The sequence below is a fragment of the Rhinolophus hipposideros genome (assembly GCF_964194185.1).
Source record: "Rhinolophus hipposideros genome assembly, chromosome: 9".
NCBI classification, from domain to species: Eukaryota; Metazoa; Chordata; class Mammalia; order Chiroptera; family Rhinolophidae; genus Rhinolophus; species Rhinolophus hipposideros.
The window spans coordinates 90554521-90577775 of NC_138055.1; the positions used below are offsets into that span (position 1 = coordinate 90554521).

The window sequence follows — 23255 nt, forward strand, 5'->3', positions numbered from 1 at the left end:
TGCATAACATGTGTTGGATTTTATAGAAAAGTATAGTCTATACACTGATTAAATATGTGGACTTCACGTCAGCATTATAAGAATCAATCTGTGGGAGCACATGAAAAACAAAACCTTGTTTTGACCTCAACAAAGGTGACTTAAACGTAATGAATAAGGAAGAACAAAATAAGTTCTAAATAGTAATAGACTGGTGAGTTCACTGGAAAGAATTAACTTGAATGAAGTGACCCAGAAAAATTCCATGTAGAAGGCGTCATTGTAACTGGGCCTTACAGGACATGTAGAGTCCTGTAACCATTCCAAGTTTCAGGTATAGTATAAAGTGAAGTCTCCAAAGCCATGATGAGTGACGGTGTGTGTGTGTGTGTGTGTGTGTGTGTGTGTGTGTGTGTGTGTGTGTGCACGAGCGCATGCGTACTGTATTCTTTTATGACAGTCAGATGTGGCTACAAGAGGACGCACTGGAGAGGCTTAGGAAACAAAGTTTATTATCCTCACAGGCCCCAGACACAGGAGGCACAGCCCATCACACAGGGTCACATGGGGAAGCCTCAGGGTGGTCAGGAGGCAGAGAACAGGAGCACTGGGAAAGCAAAGACAAAGGCTTGCAGGGGTTTCTGCATCTCGGGACTGGCTAGTTTGAGTCCTTTCAGCAGCCTCTCAACTACACGGGTGGTCCCTAGGGGCCTGGCCTGACCCGAGATGTTAATTAAGGCTCAAGGAATACTGCCCCTTGGGTAGACAGGGTAGACCTGGCCAGATAAAGGAGGGATGGCTCTGGATGTTAGTTTGCACATCACAGGCATGTTTCTGGCTGGGCTCTTGGCTCTAAGAATTGGCTAGTCAGGGAGGAGGAGTCTGTCCCCAAGCAGAAGATTTTTAAGATGTCAAAACATTATAAACTATAAACAATGTGTGTGTGTGTGTATGTGTGTGTTAAAAGGAGAGAAGGAGAAAAAAGAACATAATTTTTGTTCAATATTTGCATTTATTATTTATTGGCCATTGTTATGCTGTCTTCATAAAACCTAAGTTCCTAGAGAGTAAAATGTCACGTTTTAAGATTAATCTTTAGTGTGCCTAACATAATACAATTAATAAAGTATAATTATTTGACTAGTTGCCAAGTCATTAGCACTTTTTAATGACTGTTGAAGAATTAAACAAAATAAACAACTATTATAAAAATAGTTGTTACTGACTGGAGCTGAGATTACAGCATCTTTCTCCAAGCCCTGTGATAAAAGGGTAATGAAACTCTGGTTATTCATAGTCATTCATTCATTCAACAACCATTTATTTAGCACTTATTATGTACCAGGAACTCTGAGGAAGGCGGGACAGGAAGACGAGTAAGGAATGTCCTTTGTCCTCCTCACAGTCTAACAATCAGGGCTGAGTCGACAAAGGCATGTTAAAGAAACCCAGTCAGTTGCCTTCAGTAGGTCTCACTTCATTCTGGATTTTTTCTGATTGCTTCCTGGTGGTGTCATTTGATTTGTTTTCTACCCACCCTTCACCCCTTCACCGCTTTCATTTTCTGTAAACTAGAAAGTTAGAGCTCAAGACTTAGATTCAGCATCAACTCATCTGGTAAGAATATTTCTAGGTGGTGCTATATGTTCACATTACATCACATTAGGAGGCACACAATATCTGGTTATTCAATTTTTAATGATGCTATCAGTGGGTTCAGCTGCTGGCAGCTTAATCCTTTCATGCTCAAGTTTCCATCGACCCTTCTCATCACATTAACATTACTCATGATCATTGCCAAAATCAATTACTTTACTACGGTGTTTTTAACTTCCATCATTCCATCTACAGTGAGAAGGGGGGAATTCTGGGAATTTTTTGATAGAGAACTTTTCCCTCACCAACCAGGACTGTTTGGTTACCTGAAATATGTCCCATGACGGCTGATAGAATAAACGCTTAATTCTTTTCCATTAACTGTCACTTTTCAGAGAAAGGAGCTGGTGTCCTAGTGTCCTGCAGGGTGTTATGCGGGGTCTCTGGTCTCCTCCCCACATAAGAACGCAGGACATGGTGAGGCCAAACAGAAACACTCACGGAGCCATAGATCGGGGAGTCACACCACTATAGTCCCGCTGGCAGCTGGGTTGGAGACACAGGAAGCAGGAGCCACACGATCCGCAACCTGCCGTCCACTTCTCTGCCAACCAACCTCACTTGCTAACTGCAACCCGCCATGCTAACTGCAATCCGCTCTTGCTAGCTCAGCCACCATCTTCTTGCTAGCCCCCATTGGCTGCTAGCGCAGTCACAGCAGTTATATTAGTGGCCAATGGCTCACTGGTTACAGCTGACGGCCAACTAGCCACAGCGGATGGCCATCCAGTCACAGTTGATGGCCATCTACTACCCGAGCCAGCACCTTTCTACGTGAGGCCGAGAGCCTGGAAACTGCACTCCTGGCTCTGTCCCCACACCTAGTACTTCCAAAATAGCCAGTAGTTATTTTTTGTTTTGTTTCATATTTTTGGTTGCTTGCTGTCTTTCATCACCACGAACTCATAGATTTTATACATTCAATGGATTTCAATCCACTGCAGGTATCCTTGTTGGTGTTAGAATTTGATGCTTTGGTTACTGGTCCCTTGAGGTTGACTATACCATGCCCCGTTCACATGACCCTATTTGTTTGACTTTCCTATCCCAGACCTGGAATCAGGGGTTTCGTTAAAGAGCCCTGATACCTTACAGGAGGGAACAGTACTTAGAAACAATAATCTGGGGGCTAGAGGTGTTTATTGCTACTAGGTTGTCACTTATTTCTAGGTCTTTTCGGGGAAAGTGTTAGGAACTACATATTTAAGAAACAAAATGTCAACCAACTCTGATATTTCCACTTAAAATTTAACATTATGTAGTTTTAACTTAATTATTTTTTCTCTTACACTGAAAGTTTTGTTGTGACCACAAAGTTGACCCTTGAACAACACAGGTTTGAACTATGCAGATCCACTTATATGTGGTTTTTTTCAACAAATACAGTAAATGTATTTTCTCTTCCTTCTGAATTTCTTAACATCTTTTTCTAGCATTTTATTGTAAGAACATAGTATATAACACATGTAACATATAACATATGTGTCAATCGACTGTTTCTGTTATTAGTAAGGCTTCTGGTCCCTAACAGTAGGCTATTAGTGAAGTTTTGGGACAGTCAAAATTATACCTGGATTTTCAACTGTGTGTGTGTGTGTGTGAGGGGTGGGAGGTCAGGGCCCCTACCCCTGCATTGTTCAAGGGTCAACAGTACTCATTTATTATTTCCCATGACAGCTGGAAAATTGCAATGCCAATATTACTACTAACAACAAAACTACTGAATGAAGTTGATAATTTCTTGGCAGTTCTATTTGTCCTTAAAATATAATCCACTAAGGGTGTTTAGTTCAAATAAGGGGTTTTGAAGTCACTCTCATTTCTTTTCTAAGTAATTATGTCATAATATGATATTCATTTATGTACCTTTATTCATCTAATTTTCAAATTCTAGGGTTTTTTAGTTTTCTTAATTTAATTTTTTTGCTTTGTGTTGATCTTTTTCTCAGTTTTTATAAAAGTGCTTTATACAATATAAAATTAACCCTCTTTCTATTGTTTAGGTGTAAATATTTCTTCTCAGTTTTTAATCTTTTCACTTTGCATGTATGTTTTTTAAATTATGCAACATTTATTTTTTATTTTTATGTATAATAGTTAAATTAATTGCTTTTAGGTTTTGAGGCGTAAATAGGAAGATTTCCCCTTTCCCAGATTACAAAGAAATTCATACATGTTTTCTTCTGGTACTTGAACAGTTTTATTTTTACATTTAAATTTCTAATACATTTGGAATTTATCCTGGTAGATGGCATGAGGTACAGATCCAATTTTGTATTTTTCCACATCGCTACCAGTTATCCTAACATGATTTATTTAAAAATCTATTCAAATAACTGATTTGAGATTTTCACCTTTATTATATTCACCTTTATTATATCCTTCCCCGAAAATAAGACCTAGCTGGACCATCAGCTCTAATGAGTCTTTTGGAGCAAAAATTAATATAAGACCCGATCTTTATAATATAAATAAGATCGGGTCCATATAAGATAATATAACATAATATAATATAACTGTGGGGACAGAGCCCCAGAGAGCAGTTTCCAGGCTCTCGCCCTCACGTGGAAAGGTGCTGGCTCAGGTAGTAAATGGCCATCAACTGTGATTGGATGGCCATCAGCTGTGGCTAGTTGGCCGTCAGCTGTAACCGTTGAGCCATTGGCCACTGATATAACTGCTGTGGCTACGCTAGCAGAAAATGGGGGCCAGCAACAAGATGGTGGCTGAGCCTGCAAGCGGCGTAGTGAGGGTTGCGAACAGTGTGGCTCATGTTTCCTGTGTCTCCAACCCAGCCGCCAGCAAGACTATAGTGGTATGAACCCCCTGTCTATGGCTCTGTGGGTGTTCCTTTTTGGCCTCACCATGTCCTGCATTCTTATGTGGGGAGCGGGAGCAGAGACCCCACAGGAGACCCCGCATGACAATAACATAATATAATACCGGGTCTTATATTAATTTTTGCTCCAAAAGACGCATTAGAGCTGATGGTCCGGCTAGGTCTTATTTTTGGAGAAACAGGGCTAAATTCCATATACACTAGGGACTCAATTTGGACTTTCTCATCTGTCCCACTGGTCCACCTGGCTGTTTATGCACCATCAATGCTGTAGTGTTGGAAGTGTTTAGGTTTTAATGTCTTAATAACAGGTAGGAGGTATCAGGGAGCTTGCTCCCTCTTCTCTCCCACCCAGTATTGCTCTTCTTTGCCAAGGTTTTCCCAGGTATTTGTCCCTGTGTATTTTTCCATATGAACCTTATAATCAACATGTCTGACTCCAGAAAAGAAAAGAAACCAGTTTGTATTTGTTTAGGAATCATCTTAAATTTATAGATTAATTTATGGGGAAGTGAGATCTTGAAGTTTTATATTCTTATCCAAGATCAGGACATATATTGCCATTTTTCAAGTCTATTTTTATGCCTTTCAGGAATGTTTAAAAGTTTTCTTCATATAGATTTTGCTTGTTTCTGTAATTTTATTCCAAGGATTTTATATTAGTCTGCTGCTATTGTAAATGGGGTCTTTTAGTAAATCTTCTGATTGGATACTATTTGTATATATGAAGGTGATTGATTTCTCAGGCTACCCTTTTAATTCACTTAGAAGTAAACAATCTTCTTTAGCCTACTAAAAGCAAGTAAAGATTTTATTTCATATAATTTTATATGGTGAGAGGAATAGCAGTAGGTCTTTCTCAAGGAGCATATTTCCACTGTGGAAATTGAGCACATATCAGCAGGGAAGACAGACACTCACCTTTGTGTATTCGTCTTTGGCCTTGGTGAGCATTCGTAAGATATCTACTTCCTTGCCCTCTCCTGAACTGAGGATCATTGGGGAGATTCCTGCTCCAGCTCCCTGATGGGCTTTCAACTGTTCATACTGAGTTAGGCTAGAAAAATAGAGCGGAAGGGCCACACAAGAAAAACCAATTCAACACAAATGATTTTTAAAACCATCCAATTCTCACTCAGTAGTTTTTATCCTATTCTATTCTATTTATATTAGAAATAAGGCTGCTTAAGAATTGAGAGAAGAAAATGAGATTTGAGTCCTGAGTACACTGACTAGATATTAATACATGAATCCAGAGGAGTGGTGGGCAAACTCCAATCTGCAAGGCCAAGTCTGGCTCTGCCACCCCCCCCTCCAGTTTTTTTGTAAAGAAAGTTACAAATAGAGCCATGCTCATTTGTTTATATGCCTTTGTTCACTAATGGCAGGCTTGAGTCGTTGTGACAGAGGCCGTATGGCCATGCAAAGAAAATGTTCACTCTCTGGTCTTTTTCAGAAGAAGTTTGCCAACTCCTCATTTAGAGCATTTGAAAGAACTCATTAATTGCTGAGGAAACCTGACTGAGCGTTCTCAAACACTGAGCAAACTGCATGGCAAATCAGATTTTCCCCTTCACTGCAAAGTGCCTTAAAGTCAAAGCAAGGTTAATTCCAGCAATTCAAATCCTGTAGTCCTCTGGCCGTTTAGGAACACAGAGAAGACTCCATCCTAGAAGACAGGGCATTGAAAAAACAGCAATGAGGCGTATCTTCTGTTTTCCTGAAAACAATACAGAAGGGAGACCAAATTGCTCCTATATGCTGCTGGGTGACGTTGAGAATCATACTTTTTCCTTTTGTGTGCTTTGACTTTCAGCTCAATTTCTTTTAAAATTGCCATGAAGTCTGTGGTCAAAGAGATCTGAGAATTTATTGAGAGATTAATTCTAACTGAGGAAGGGCTGGGAATCCACACAAATCAGCTGCTTGTTGCTGGTCAACAATCAATTTCCTGCTGTTACACAATTACTGCAGAATGCTAACAATGTTAACACGGCCTCTTGGCTGAGCTATACAGGGTATTTTTTTAATCTAGATGAAATCCTGTTATTATTATCCATTGCACAGTTTACAATAACACCAATGTTCTAGGAACCAGTTGTTACAGTGGTAAATAGCAGTTCGAACACACTTAATCACCATCTGCAACCTGAGCTAGTGACCCAAAATTAGCTATCACAGGCAAGATTTTCAGAAATCACTGATTATCTATAAAAATGTGCGTTCGTGTTTCTTTCTTTTTTGGGAGTCAGCTTTCAGCCATTTCAGTGCCCAGGATTTAAATAGGAAAGTGGTTCTTTTGCAGATGGGGCCGCTTTGTCAAGTCGTGTGGGTAGCGGCCACACTGTGTGCTCTAGTGTGTATCAGCCTAGTCACCACCTGATACAGCACACGTGGGAGACTCATGTCATTCCCAGGCTCTAAACCCTCCCCACCAACAGCAGGGAGATCACTGCCTCCGCAGCAGCTGGGGCTCAAGCGCAGACCAAAGAACTGACCCATCACCAGGAGGCAGCATGCTTCCCTGAGCGCTCCTTTCCACGCAATCGGGGAAGCAGACAGAGGCCAAGTGAGAAAGTCATTTAAGTTTCCCAAAATGCAGAATGGCACAAATCACAAGGTAGCATGAGACTAAAAGAAAAATAGACGAGAGAGAGAGAGAGAGAGGGGACTGTTTCTTGATCACTACTAATAAACTAATATTAATAAACTAATATTTAGTTTATTAATATTTAGTTTACTATATTACTAACTAATACTAACTAATATTAATAAACTAACATTTAGTGTATTATTAAACTAATAATAAACAAATATTAACTCAGATATTTCCAAAGAAATGGAAAATAAAGACTACCCTAAGTACTCACAGCATTTGAGATGTGAGGAGATTCTGAGTGTGTGCAGTTTAAGGAAAGCATTTAGGCAGGAAGGAAATGAAAAGTCTTAGAGAACCCGAAGCAGCCTTTTAGAATGGCTCTGAATGTTCTTTTTACTAATAGACATATTGGTAACTTTTCAAAGAAAAAAACTGTTAATTTACAAATAAGGAAGTTATTAAGGAAAACTGCCATCTGGAACAACTCATATTCCATGTATTTCATGTATTCAGGGAAAACTGAAGTGAAGCATTCCACATGGTAAATCTTACCTGATAAATAGTAAAAAGTTGTATTTATGCCTATTTTCCATTTATAAATAGTAAATGTTTTCCTAACTACTGTGAAAAGGGCTATTCTAAGAGTATATACATATATATATATATATGATAGAATATATATAACAGAATATATTCAGTGTAGTTACACAAACTTAGAAATACAAATAAAAGCACCAGGTCCTGAAAAATAGTACTTATCCTTTCAGCACTTACTTTTTCATAAGCTCTGCAATTCTTTGGCATTCTTCCTTATCATAAAACCAAATCCCATAAATGGACACTGCAAAAGAGCACATCAAACAAATTATAAGCATCTTCAAAACTACAAAAAGGAAAAGAACTCCCTTTCCATCTTGAAGGAAAATACACATTTACTGAATAAATGAAACCAATCATTGGAGTTAAAGTTTGAAAACCTAGCATTGGAATTTTTTTAAGCCCACAGAGAAATCTGCAATGGTCTTACACACACACACACACACACACACACACACTAAAGTATGTTATCCTTAAAAATACAGCACTTGAACATAATAGGCATTTGGTAAATGCTCCTTCATGAATGAATAGGATTGAAAATGAAATCAGAATTTCTAAGCTCCTGGCTTTGAAACGTGATGTTTTTATACTCCATTTGCACATCTCACACACATTTCATCTTTATTTTAAGTATTCAGAAAGCTTATACAGAAACTAGGCCTAGAAGTCTCTCTTCCTTCTCCTTCTTCCAGGAATATATTAACTGAGAAATTGGCTTTGTAAGATGTAAGTTAGGATAGGGTGGAGGAAAAAAATAAAATTCGGTAATAAATCCCTGACTTCAAAATGTCTGTACAGAAAATTTACAACTGTTGAAAGATTAGAAATGACTATGACTATCATTTAGTATTGAAAGAAAAATGTAGTGAAATATAGCTGCTATTGATTCATTTAATAACTCTCAAATAAATTGTATACTTTAGTATGTGCCTAGCTACATCATTTTTATAGCAAAGGCTAAACGGTACCGAAATACATTTATAAATGTCTAGCTGAGGACCTGGTAGTATTAATCATGCAAATAATACATTAACTACACATGCGTTTTAAAAAATCTTCATTGAAAAGATTAGCAATGTTATTACAGGGCAATGAAAACCAACAAGATATGTTTTTGAAAGGAAAACCTTTTTAAATTTAAACTTTCAAAACATTTAATTATATGACTATTATTTGGTCATTAAAACAGCTGTGATATTTTAACTACAATTTTTATCCCCACTCACCTAACCAGTGCCTCGGTATGGAATTTCTGCTTTCTGTCAGTAATAATTCAGATATCAGGAGGCACAGGAAATGTCTTTTTAGTGCTATTTTAAGCAGACATCTTAAAAAGGAACCCTATAAATCTGAATTATTAACTTGCCAAAAGGTGGCAATGGGTTTTTAACTTTTTGTATGATTAGTGTACTAGGAATCTTTATTTTACCTACTTACATGTGTGAAGGGAGACAAAGTGGAAAACCCCCAGCTCTTTCTTGAATAGGACCATTTTATCCCCTTAGAAATATATACACACACTCCCCTTTAATACAGTGACAATCTTTTGGAAAGGAACATCTGAGTTCTGAAGCCTATGTGCTGTGGCAGCCTTTACGTCAAAAAGAAATTCTTTCATCTCAAGATCATTACACATGTATCCTGAAACGTTTTATTCAAGGTTGTTTCCAGGCTATCAACATTAACTGCCTACCCTGATTGCCTACACAGATTCCTGTATACTAACCCACCTACAGCTTCATGGTCTTTTAAGTAAAAGTGAAGTGGATCACTGACGTTCAGCTACTCCATAAGGGTAAATACGTTTATGTGTTTTGGTGGTTTTTACCTTAGTTACAAGACTAGGAGCCCAGGCTATTTTTTGGTTACCCAGTCCTTTCGTTGGAAACTGAGTCTTCCAAAACTACCAAAAGAGAAAGGTGGTAACGTGGGAGACAATATAACTAAAAAATCTGAGGCCCAAGGGCAGAGGGAAAACCAGCTATTTGTGTCTCATCAGTAGAACAGATTAGTAGAAATATTTTGGGTGTCATTTTTTTTTAATGTTACACATTTGTAGCATTTGACATAAGGAACTAGATTTTCATAAGGGTAGGATGCCAAGGAAACTGTTGATACAAATAGAAAAGTAGTCTGACAATGTCATTACCATGAGATAACTGAAATGCAGATTTAGGGAGGGAAACTGCTGTAAAACATCTTTCACATGTCAAAGCAGAATGAAGGCAAGACTGGGTTTATAAGTTATATAAGACATTGTGGAGATTTCTTTAGGACCTGACCGTTTATCTCTAAGGCAACGTGACTTTCAGATTAAAATGGATCATATTGAAATAGCTCTTTTCATTCCAGTTAATACTTAGCTTGAACATAAAATTTAAATAGCCAAGGGGGGAAGAACAGATTTACCAACAGTCCTGGCTGCTGAAAGGTAATACTAAGATAAAATGTAGAACTGGGCCTATTTTTTTTCTCCTTAAAATAGTTTTGCAACTTGTGCTCCCTTCCACTGGGAAGGGGGCAGTGAGTTACATTAAAGTGCACATTCCGGATGAAGTTTTCTGTCTCTCAAGGCCCAAGGTCTCCCGACCCTTGGACAAACCTATCACTCTTCTACACAAGAGGGTGTACCAGAGTAGCTCGCGGTGACATACAAAAACCAGAGATCATCACGCTTTAGGGAGGCGATGAGCTGACAGGCTGACGGAAACCATTAACCTCACATTTCAATCCCAGTTTTCCTGTAAAGCCACTCAGGGAGAGGCCCACCCGTAGGTAGGCAGTGAGCAGAGCAGGGAAGAAAGAAAAAGACAAGGTTGAAAAGAACCAAGGAAGGAGTTGTGGTTTTCAGGATTCTAAAAGGAATTCCTGCACCCTAAATTGGCAGTGATGTGATGTGGCCCCATTAACCTGGACAGCACTGAGATGTTTCTGCGGGAATGGTTTCTAGATTTTGAAAAATCACAAGGAGAAAAGCTCACAAGCAGGATCTTTACTTATTTCTAAAACAGCCTATTTGCGCATATCTGGATATTCGCCATGCTTCGAGCCTTTGTTCAGCCCGCGACGCCTGCATACCAGCCGCTTACCAGTCACCCGTCTGAGACTGGGGGGAAGTTTAAGGGCACTTTGGTGCATGAAGCTCAACTCAACTATTTCTACACCCCTCCTGGAGGTAAGAGACCCCAAAGTGGAGTAAAGAATAGGAAGAACACACTGAAATTTACTCTGAAATATCTAATGACACCCAGAATGTGTGAGTCCCCACTCTAAGGGCCCATCTTTTGGCCATCCTCTTTTTATTTAACACAGGATTTTTAACAGCACAGTTGTGAAATTCTGCCTAAAATTGCACTGTCCTGGTTTATGTTATAATTTGGAAACTCTCAATTGAAAAAAAGCAGCGTCTGAAGCAACAGGCGATGCAATATTGACTCTGTGTATCTATTAAAACACCAATCTTTTCCTTTTCTTTTAATTCTGCAAGAAAAATTAAGGAAAACAGAATTTCCATGTTAGATTTCATGTCTGACAAGAGAGAAAGAAGGTGATTATATTTCATAATGATATTTTCTTCTTTTTAAATTTCTTCAGCAGAAAACCTAAAGCTGATCAAATTTAAGAGGCTAGTAAAGAGGTCATAAGAGCAATATTAAATGGTTTTAAATGCACACTCATTTGGAACCCTTTGATTCTTCTTAGCATAGCACATTAGTTCATTCTGAACCTTCTCTTGGGATTTACCTCATCTAGATTCTGCTCCCAGTAAATATTTCTATACAATCTGTTCTTTTAAGACATTTATTATTTTTCCCATATTTTACTCCAAATACCTTTCAATTCCAAATCGTGACTGGTAGTTTGCAATCTTTTAACAAAGATTCATGCTAATATTTGTGTGCAACTTTAAAATGTAAGACATATTTCTGTACCGTTAGTAAGCAGATATACATCATTACATAGGCAAAATTTAAATAGGCAGAATAAGGATATCGGATTTGGTAATGCTTCTTTCTGTCTCTCAACAATAGTCAGCATGCAGCAAAAAAGCATTTAAATTCTCTCTTTTTACTAGGAAAGCAAAAGTGGCAGTGTAAATTACACAAATCTCTTCTGGGCACTTAAGGATAAACCCAAAATTAAAAAAATTCCTTCAAACCCTATTTCTTTCATGAACTGTTTCTCAAATGAGTGGAACAATTTTGAGAAAAATTGTTCTCAATTTTTTTTATTTATTATACCACTTATCTAGTTCAAGTTTTTATAAGTTTGACCAGATTGATGACTATTTACTGGCATTAGGCGGTTAGCACACACACTCAGCTATCATCCTTCCGAAAGATCCCAAGATAGTTAAGAATCAGAAAGTTAGAAGTACGAAATTTTAGAGTTGGAAGTTAGCTAAGAAGTGTGCAGTTCAAGAACCTATTTCAGTAATGAGAAATGTGTGGTCTAATAAGTCTAAATAACTTAGGCAAAGTCATTTTTCTTGGGTCAATCTGTTTTCACTAAAATATGGTCCTCCCTCAGCCTCACAGATGAAATAAAAAAAGTATTAAAACAATTTTTATGTTTGATTTGTAGGTTTAGTTACATGAGATGGAAATTAGTCTTTTTTAAACCAAGGTTCATGTGGACCTTCAAAAGGAAAAAATGAAGGATGGGAGGAGGGGAGAGAGGGAGGAAAGAAAAAGGAAAGAAAGAAGAAGGGAATAATGGAACCGTGATTTCTAGTACTGGCGGTACTTTTCCGCAGTAAATGCTTGAGCAGCAACCAGGTTGCCTATACTGGCACCCACGGCTGGAAAACATAGGCTATGTTTGGCCATGCTGTGCTGGTTCTGTACTTCGGCCTCGTTTGGAATGCTTTACACTAAAAATGCTTCCTGCCGGCGTGCTCTTTAACGCCTTTAAAGTAATGTTCCTTCACTCACCTCTGCCTTAGCGTTATTGACCAAACACGGACACAATCGGGGAAAACAAAAGCTTCGCTGGCCACTGAGAGTCTACATAACACTGTTATCTTTGGCCCCCGGTCTGGTTCTTTTCACATGACATAGTTTTACTGCACCTCACAAATCAGTGATCTCATGATCTCAAAATATTGGACGACTCACAGTAGATGAGAAGCAGTTTCTATTTTATGGGTAACTAATGCTCATGAACATTTTGGGGCAAACAGTAGAAAACCTCAACAAATACTGTGAAGTAAAAACAACCTTCTCCTTTCTAAATAAATTAAATTAATTAGAAAGTTAATGCCATAAAAACAACAAAAAATCTCTCAACTAAAACATAGAACTAAAACATTTGGATTAAATTAATACGTATCTCCAACTATAAAGGAGAATTTATTATCTTCAAATAAAAAGATGGATTTAGCTTTTTGAAAGTTCTCATTTATAACAAAGGCATGTTATGTCATCAGACCTCCCTAATATCCACAGAGGTCATTATATCCTCCCAAAATGGCAATCTGGAGGTCTGCTACTAACACCAGGCTCATGAAAGGTCAGATGGAATCTTCCTTACTATACACTAACTTCCTAATTTAATTTATTTCAGGGGAAAGTTCCTTTAAGAGATTTAACCAAATACATTTTTTTTTTTTAAGATTTTATTGGGGAAGGGGAACAGGACTTTATTGGGGAACAGTGTGTACTTCCAGGCTTTTTTTCCAAGTCAAGTTGTTGTCCTTTCAGTCTTAGTTGTGGAAGGCGCAGCTCAGCTCCAGGTCCAGTTGCAGTTGCTAGTTGCAGGGGGCACAGCCCACCATCCCTTGCGGGATTCGAGGAATTGAACCGGCAACCTTGTGGTTGAGAGCCCACTGGCCCATGTGGGAATTGAACCCGCAGCCTTCGGAGTTAGGAGCGTGGAGCTCTAACCGCCTGAGCCACCAAGCCGGCCCCAGAATACATTTTTAAAAATTAGGAAGTAGAAAAAGCCATTGGTAATAATAAATATAAAGAAGAACTACTTATTCTGTTTTGTTGGTCATTTAAGTTTATATTTCCATCTTGTTCAAAATCTTGCTAATTAGTTTCAAAATCTCCTAGGCTGCAAATAACAACGTGAGTTCCCTAAAGTTTCTTTCCCCCTCTCTGAACTCTTACTCAGCCTTAGGCCGTCTTTCCTCCAGGGATAAACAGTCTCAACTTTTTCTTTGCTCCCATAGTTTTTTGCACATCCTTTGAGTAAAAAAAAGGAAACACATGTTATAATTAAGTATTGACAAGATTGTTCCTTCTGCTGGACTATATGAGCTCCTGGAAGGTAGGCCTTTGTCACAATAACTAGCACGTGGCAGACATTCCACAAGTGTCTGTGGGGTTGAACTGAAATCTAAGACTTCAAGATCGTATGCCATCAATGCTCCTATTAATTGCTCGTGTTCATAGTTATCACTATTCTGGCTTAATTGAACATCACAGACGAGATGTGTTAGATCCGCTGTGTGGACTGATCACACGTCCTACCAAGATTAGGAGGTGTGATTAGTCAGCATGGGATCACAGCATGGGGGGGGGGGCTCTCCTCACATCCCCCTTCTGTTCTCCTTCCAGCTTCACTCAGGGTTTATTTTGCTCCAAATATTGATGGGATTTTGTCTTTAGGGTATGAGCTCCCTAGGATTGTATATTTCTATTGATCCAGCACTAAGTAGATACTAATACACTCATTTTATGTGTATTTATTATACAACAATTTTACCATATATACCAGTCTTCCTGACTACCTTTCAGGCACTGGCAATGAAGAGCTTAAAGAATGCAATTAATCTGCGAAATCACATGCATTTCTCTTTGGAGTATAACTAATAGTATTTTGATCTAGCAGAAAAAAATAAGATATTCATATTCCAATCATGTCTGCTAATAGTAATCTGAAGCTTACATATACACGGACCTAAATTATCTTAATATAAGATTTATATGCAATGCTAATTATTCCAGGAACACATACATATTGAAAATGTGTTATCTTAAGTGAATGTCAATGTAGCAAAATGAGTCTAGTCTAATATAACTATAGTTTGTGAGAAATATATGTTTCAGCTAAACATAAAACAGAGTATTTATACAGGTCAAAATTCATTCCAGTAAAAAACCGACTTACTCATATTTGAATCAGATTATTTAATCAAGTGTTTAATTATAGGAATAGCTTTGCTGAAAATACCATAACTATAAACATATATGATCACTAAAAACTTTCCAAGATTTTTATGTAGCAGTGGTCTAGGAAAAGAAGACTAATGTTACTTCTTGATTGAACAAAAGTGAGCCCGAGTTTCGGCACTTTTTCCATTTTGACCTTATTCTATACTTATGGATGTAGTAGATACTACTTTTTCCAAAAATCTTTGTTATAAACAGCTAAATTATGTTTTGTTCCTACTATTAAATAAGAGCTCTTAGGTTGCAGCTAGAATAATTCTAACACCAGCTCTTGGCTAAAATTGTTTTCTTTCTCCAAAAAACCCATAAGAACAGGAAAAAAATTATAATGTTTCCTTCTGTGAGGTAAGAAGTAAATTAACCCAGTTGTTTCAAATTGATTATTTAAAACTATTTTCTAAGTGATTTTTGGACTATAGTTAGTAATAAACACCGACTTGAAAAGCACACAGACATGAACCCTTAACGTAGCCCAAATGAGCACTTACTATATGCAAACCACTGTGCTAGGGTAGGGAGACTGAAAGATGCTTCTTCACTCATTAATCATGTCAGGAAACGTTTGGGAATCCAGTTTTTCTCTGCCAAAACTTAGACTTCTACCTTGTCAAACTGGGCTCGCAAAAACGAAATATAAAATACAGTCCATCTCTAAGCCACACTATTACCCTTCATGTTACTCTCACATAGTATCCATCTGTACTTCATCACATATTACTTTGTCACATGGCTTCATCCTCACCTAAGCATGCCAGATTGTTAAATAAGTTTAGAGATGCATATACATTTCCCCATTAAATTCATGTGAAGGTTCCATATACAATGAGTCTCCCAATCGTAAGTGATGGAAATGTAGAGACTATGTGAATTGGGTGGTCAGGGTGAAGAGAAGTATTGTTTACCCATATTGTGTGCGTGTGTGTGTGTGTGTTTCAAGGAATTGTCAGGTATCACAACTCAACACATGGAAAAACAGAGACATGAAACCCAAGCAATATCACAAGGCTCCCAAATAAAATTTGCTTTACACGAGAGTTTTCAGAGCCTTCTTTAACGGACAGAATGCCAGTTCTCTAGATGAAGAGTCTCCTTTGGAGTTTAGATTGCTTCCCTTCAGCATGAGCTGGGCACTGACAAAGAGTACAAAAAAGTAATTCTGGGTTTAAGGTCAGAGTGACAAGTTTCATCGCTCAAGCATGGTAGATGTGTAACCCTTAATCACATATTAAAACATCAGCTCTCTGGACAATGATACATAATAGATCATTTTTCAGTTATTAGATTGGTGCAAAAGTAATTGCAGTTTAAAAGGTTAAAAATAATTGCAAAAACTGCAGTTACTTTTGCACCAATTTACTGTGTTTCCCCGAAAATAAGACCTAATCAGAAAATAAGCCCTAGCATGATTTTTCAGGATGATATCCCCTGAACGTAAGCCCTAATATGTCTTTTGGAGCAAAAATTAATATAAGACTCAGTCTTATTTTAGGGGGAAACACGGTAATAGGATGGCAATGAAGGCTATAGACACAGAGTGATCACATTATAGTATTTTAATTTCAGTGGCCTTCTTTCTTTCTCACTAAGCAGAGACTTAGCTGGTCGAAAGCATCCTTGGAGGTTATCTAGTACAACTAACCACTCCTCACACATACTGTAAATGAGCCTCAGGATGATATAGATTACCTATTCTGGTGAAATATGAAATGTCAGATTCCTTGTCTTCCATTCCATATTGCACTGATTTAAATGAGTTTACTTTCACAATCTTATATTGTGAATACAATGATATTCTATTGCTATTCCTGCAAATCTAAGATTCTGTCTAGTAAAAATGTTAAGTATTTTTAGCCATATAATTACTTTAAAGATGTTTCTTGACTCTAGAGGACTTCAGGAGTTCAATAAAATCCCTAAAAATTGTATGCAAAATGGTGTGTACATAAGCAAACATGTTTTTGGAGGTCAGAAAGTACAAAGCATAGAATCCTGGAACACAGTAGGCAATCAGAAAACATCTGAGGGAGTCAGTCAGGCAGGTAGGTGTGAAGGAAATTCATCAGCTTCTCAAAGGGGTGTGTGATCTAAAGAAGGTTAACAACTACTACGTATTTGAGGCTATCAATATACCAGTAAATACCTTAGAAAGGAAAAATCAACTCAATTATCTTTGGGCAGATAATATGGCTTTCATTTTCTCAGTAATAAATGTATACAGGGTTCACTTTTTACCATTCAAATTGCTTTTGTAATAATTGCCTGAACTAATTCCAAAGTTAAGAAAATAGATAATGTCCCGAGGTATTAGAACTGGTTAAGTTGGGAGACCTTTCATCCCTCCAGGTGGCTGAAGTCCAGGAGACGACTGGAGAAGCATGGACTCCTTAGCACCCTCAGCCATAGAAAGGGTGAGCCACACAGTTCAGCTTCTATTACTGCTTTGCACTAGCTGAGACGTGAGATTTTTCCATCTTTGTCACCAACTAGGGAACAGGGAAGAATTTTGGAAAGCTAAGCAACATTGTGGCTCTTTCTCAGTCACTCCAAGCAGAGTGTCTTCAAAGCTGGACAAAAGCATCCGATATATACACATATAACAATTCTAGAATTAATATAAATGATTTCCTTCCTTCTACTTGCTTTGGGTTTACTTTGCTCTTCTCATTCTAATTTCTTAAAGTGGAAGATTGCATTATTCATTTTAAGGCCTTTCTTCTTATATGATGCTATAAACTTCCTTCTAAGCCCACTTCAGTTTCATCTGACGTGTATTTTCATTTTTACTCAGCTCAGATATTTTTAAATTTTCCTCCTTCTTTGACTTGGGTTATTTAGAAGTTGTTTAATTTCTAAATATTTAGGGATGTTTCAGATACCTTTCTGTTAGTGATTTCTAGTTCAATTCCTTTGTGGTCAGAGAGCATACTTTGTATGATTTCAATTTCTTAAAAACTAAGGTTTGCTTTATGACCCATCATAAAATTGTTCTTGGAGAATGTTTCATGTGCACTTAAGAATGCACATTCTGCTGTTGTTGGATGGGATGTTATATAAATGTCAGTTTTGTCAAGTTAGTTGATAGTATTGTTCAGGTCTTCTACATCCTGAACAATGTTGCTTTCTGTCTATTTGTTCTGCAATTACAGAAAGTACTGACGTTTCCAAATATAACCGCACATCTTTTTTTATTTTTCCTTTCAATTTTCACTTTTTGTTTCACATATTTTGAAGCTCTTTTCTTAGGTACATATATATTAATGATTGTTATGTATTTTGGGTAAACTGACCCTTTTATCATTATGTATTGTCCTTCCTTATCCCTGGTAATTTTTTTGTTGTAGTTGTTCTGATGTCTACTTTGTCTGAAATCAATATAGCTATTCCAGCTTTCTTTTAATTAGTATCTTCATTGTATGTCTTCTTCCATCTTTTTACTTTTGACCTACCTATATTGCTACATTTAAAGTGGGTTTCTGGTAAACAGTATATAGTGGGGTCATGATTTTTTTATCCAATCTGACAATCTGTCTTTTAATTTGTATGTTTAGACCATTGACATTTAATGTAACTAGTGATATGGTTGGATTTAGAGCTACTATTTTATTTTTTATTTTATGTTTTTCTTCCTGATTTTTGCTATGCTTTTACCTCCTTTCTTGCCATCTTTTGGATTACTTGAAATTACAATACACATGCCTAACTTTTCAAAGTCTACTAGTTTTTACTTTACCACTTCAAATAAAATATAAGGCTTTACAATTACATAGGTCCCTTTACCTTCCCATATATGTTATAGTTGTCACATGTATCACATGTACATACATTAAATTCTCTCCTGACAATGTTATTACTTTTGTTTTCAACAGTCATATGTATTTTAAAGAACTTGAGAAAAAAATAAGTCCATTCTATTTACCCATATATTTACTATTTCTGTTGACCTTCCTTCATTCTGCAGTTCCAATTTTCCATTTAATACTTCCATTCAGTCTGAAGAACTTCTTTTAGCATTTATTTTAGAGTAGTCTGATGACAAAGAATTCTTTCAATTTTCCTTTATCTGAAAATGTCTTTATTTCACCTTCATCCTAAGGGATATTTTCACTGGAGATAGAGTTCTAAATTGACAGTTCTTTTATTTCAGCACTTTAAAATATTGCTCCACTGTCTCCTGGACTCCATGGTTCCTGAAATCTGTAGTCATTCAAAACATTTGTTCCCCTGTATGTAATGTATCATTTTCCTCTGGATGCTCCCAAGATCCTCCCCCCACTTTCCCAAACTTTATTAAAGAAAAATCAATGAGGATTAATCTCTAGAACATAGTTAATTTTTTAGGATTCTTCCCTCGAAAATGTGACATTTGATTTCCAAACACATGCCAGAGCGTACATGATTCCCAACTGTGCTAAGTAGGTGAGAGAATAAAATCCTAAAATGTTCAACTTTTGCCAGTCTGTGGTCTGTCTTTGGATCAGCAACAATTGCTAAACAGCTACTATGGCTTTATTAATTTTTGTCTGCAGCTCTCTGAGCTCTTCTATATGTAGCAACTGCAGAACTTGAGCAGCTTCATTAAGAACTGCATCTCCTGTGTCAAAACCAAGAATATGCTTATGTAAAGCAACAGGAAAGCTGTCTTTTGTTACATTTGCTTTAGCAACTGCATTCTGCATCAGTCACTCTGGGACCAAAATGCAAATTGCCTTAAGCATTTCCAGGTAATCATCATGACACTGAATCTGAAGAAGGTTAGCCAAAGCCATTACACAAGCCTTAAAATCAGGATTATTTACATCCAAATTGACAATGGCTCTGCATTTTTAGTTGCATTGTCAGTATTTTTTTTTTGTATTATCAGGTACAAAGTCCTTGTATTTTTCAGCATTATCACCATATTCAAATCTAAACCAAGCTAAACCAAGAAGCCAGTCAATTGCTACTTGTCCATCTTGAATCTTAAATAGGACAATTAACATCTTTGAGGTACTTTTCAAAGAACTTGGCCAATCACAGCTGTGGATGTTTCTTAAATTACTTCTGTCTTCAATGTTGTTGTGTTTTATTTTCTGATCTTCGAGCCAAATGATAAAAGTTTCTAAATTGTTTAATCTTTGTAGTTGAAGCCAGCAGGGTTGTGGAAGGTGAGGGCTGTCAGCTTGTGTCAGAACATAGGCACCGATTCTCCCTCTGGTTCCCTAGGCTTCGGCCGGGAGAGGAGAGGTGAGGAGGTGCAGACAGCTCAAGATTTTTGTTTTTAAAATCAGTTTTTCAGCAGTTTATTATGTTTATGGGCATGGTTTGCTTTGGGTTTATCCTGTTTGGGGTACACAGAGTTCCTTGAAGCCATATATTTGGAAAATTTTCAGCCATATTTCTTTAAATACTTTTTCTACACCAGCCTTTTTCTCTTTTCATGGGACTCCAATGACACAAATTCAGACCCCTGGATATTGCCCCATAGATTTCTGAGGCCGTAGGTCTTTGTTTGTTTGTTTTAATCCTTTTCCTCTATATTCTTCAGACTGGATAATTTCTACTGATCTTTGAATTCACTGATTTTTTATTCTTCTGTCATCTCTATTCTGCTAGTAAGGCCATCCACTGAATATTATTCAGTTCCAAAATTTCCATCTGGTCCTTTTCTATACATATTTTTCTGTGGAAAATTTCCATCTTTCCATAGATTTCAAGAGTATTCAGTTTTACTTCATGGAAAAGTAATAAAGGCTGTCTTACAACCATTGTCTTATAATTACAACAGCCAGACCATCCCAGGGCGTCCATCTGTCGATTTTTTTCCCCCTTGAGATTTAGAGGTTTTTCTCTGCATCAGTAATTTTGCATTGTATCTTGGACATTTTGATTATGTGGTGAGACTCTGAGTCCTCTTAAAATACTCCAGAGCATGTTGATTTTTCTTGTTTTGTTTTGAGAAGGTAATCAATTATGTTTAGATTTAAACCGGCAGTTCTGTCTTGCCTTTTGTGTACAATGGTTCCCATGTCAGTTCCATTTTCAAAGCTGTTTGTGTCTGCCCCATAAAGATAAACCACTTACACATTAGTCTGGAACTTGGATAGTGGTTTATATTGTACGTTAGTGCTCAAAGCCCTTGCAATGATTCTTTGCTCTGTTACATGTATGTGAAGCTCATGAGTGAGGCAAGGACTTGTGTCAGTTCAGATACAGAATTAGGGGATCTCTTTATCCAGCTCTCTACTCTAGAGTCTCCCCCACTGTCCAGCTCTCAGGGACATTTTTCCCAGTCCTTTAGCTAGGAAGTGAGGACTTCTTTCAGAGTTTTAGAGTCTCACACTGTCAGGGAGTGTGCATAGCTTGGGTTGCTCACAGCGTGAAGCAAAATAGAGATGAAAATATATCATTGGAGTTCTCCCACCCTCTTCAGACCACAAGGGCCCTTGTTTCCGGTTTCTCTGGCAGAGACAGGTTGTTTCCGGTGATCTTCGGGTGCCTGTGTCACTGCCGTCACTGACACAGTGGTAGTTCAGCTTTGCACTGCAACTGGCTTCAGAGTAGGGCTAGGAGAGAAAAAAGGGGCAAAGAGGGCTATTCTCTTCACACTTTGTAGCTCCCAGGAGTCCATTTCTCTAGTCCCCAGACTAGGAGGAGGAGCTTCTCTTGGCTTTTGTTGTTCTTGGGACACAATTCTGTGACCTGACCCAATCCTGAGTCAAAGCCAGGAGATAAAGAAATAAAGAATAAAATCAGGAAACTCACCACCATACTGGTTGTTCTTCAAGTTCTGACCTCCCTTCCCAGCATGCCTGTTATTGCTTACTTTCAGAATCCTCAGTTACGTTTTGGTTTTTTGCTATTCTGTCCATTACTTTTAGTTGTAACCAATGGGAGAGATATGTTGTAATGAACTTACTCTTTTTTGCCTGGTGCTGGAAACTTAATCTCCTTTTCTTATGAGTAGTTATGAAATACTCCAAGTAACAGATAAGGAAAGCCAGAACTGGAATGGATGTGGAATGAAAAGGAGGAGAGAGCTTCACTCTGCCATGTTTGACCAAAAGTCCATTAATCACTTTAAAAGAGACATGGCCTATTTGAAAGATAAGAACTGTCTGTGACTATCATTTTCATTCAGTGTATCATTTCCCATTATTTATAGCAGTTTTCCCCAGACCCTACAAATATCAATAAAGGATTTAAATTGTATTTATTTTTTACTACAAAACTACAGAATATGGTAAATTCACTTCAAAACTGAGGAGGAGTTTTCTAAAACAGCTTTGATCCTAAATATCTTGATTTTTGCCCTTTGTGATTTGCTCTGAGCTCTAGGCTTATGTCTTCGATGAAATCAAGCAGTTCAAAAGAATTTCATTCTAATCCTGTAACCACAGACAATGATATATTTAACCTGTTGGCCTAGCTCTGAAATTTACCGTGTTTCCCCAAAAATAAGACCTAGGCGAACAATCAGCTCTAATGCGTCTTTCGGAGCAAAAATTAATATAAAACCCGGTCTTATTTTGCTATACTATAAGACCAGTTCTTATGTAGTGTAATATAATATATGAGCCGGTCTCATATTAATTTTTGCTCCAAAAGGCCCATTAGAGCTGATCGTCTGGCTAGGTCTTATTTTGGGGGAAACAGGGTATCTGTCATTGCTAGCTACAACTTATCTTAAACATTATATTTGGGGGAATACATTTCTAAAATAGATCTCCATATACCAAGATCTTATTTAATTATAAAATGGAAAACACAGTAAATGGTTATTAAAGGGGAATGATATTAAAAAATGGTCAAATTCAGCTTTTTGTTACATTAGTCTTTATTTGGTATTCTCCTCTCTAATAACTGCAATACAATAGATTCTCAACTTTTTAAAAAAGGAACTTGCTTTTTAAACTTTGGAGTGCCTAAAAAGATAAGTATTTCATAAAAAAGTAAACCTCACTCAAACACATCTTTCACGTGTTAGTACTTTCACTGCTTGGACCTGGGCTTTTGAAGTTAAGCTTTCTTAGTTCAAATGCTGTTTCCAACTCAAAATAGTCAAGGGCCATGGTAAATGACTTCATTCCTTTAACCTCAGTTTCCTCATTTATAAAACAAGAATAACAGTATTTCCAAGAAAAAGTTATAAGAATTAAATAACCAATATAAAGCATTGACACAGTACCTGGCAGACAGTAAATTCTCAGTAAATGTTTGTTGAATAAATGAATTTTTTGTCCTAACTTTTAACAGCTATCTTATTTACTTTTAAAGCTTATATAGGTCAAATCCTAATGCAACGAAGTATAAAAAGTATAAAACCTTTACTGTAATAAAATCATGTATTTCGTGTTTGGTCAAAACAAAGTTATTTATTAAAGTTATCTTTTTCATTAAACGAAGAGAGATTGAGGTTTTCACTTCT

General features: G+C 37.2%; 2 protein-coding genes and 1 pseudogene across 17 annotated transcripts in view; 1 reads left to right on the plus strand and 2 right to left on the minus strand.

Moving 5' to 3' along the window:
* The window catches only part of DCP1B (decapping mRNA 1B), a 55296-nt gene that overhangs the window by 11545 nt on the left and 20496 nt on the right, over positions 1-23255 (minus strand). For all 11 annotated transcript variants that reach the window (XM_081059057.1, XM_081059067.1, XM_081059059.1 and 8 more), the window contains 2 exons: positions 7848-7914; positions 5396-5531 (listed from right to left, as the gene is read on the minus strand). In XM_081059057.1, coding sequence (XP_080915183.1) covers positions 5396-5531; positions 7848-7914 — 203 coding nt within the window. The remainder of the gene's footprint in view (positions 1-5395; positions 5532-7847; positions 7915-23255) is intronic.
* The window catches only part of CACNA1C (calcium voltage-gated channel subunit alpha1 C), a 722361-nt gene continuing 709459 nt past the window's right edge, over positions 10354-23255 (plus strand). For all 5 annotated transcript variants that reach the window (XM_081059047.1, XM_081059052.1, XM_081059050.1 and 2 more), the window contains exon 1: positions 10354-10848. In XM_081059047.1, the coding sequence (XP_080915173.1) occupies positions 10713-10848 (136 nt within the window). In that variant the 5' untranslated portion in view covers positions 10354-10712. The remainder of the gene's footprint in view (positions 10849-23255) is intronic.
* Positions 14137-21598, minus strand: LOC308502574 (RNA transcription, translation and transport factor protein-like; annotated as a pseudogene). Its single transcript has 3 exons — positions 21593-21598; positions 19298-20009; positions 14137-14145 (listed from the first exon to the last, which is right to left on the minus strand). The product of its transcript is annotated as an RNA transcription, translation and transport factor protein-like (transcript).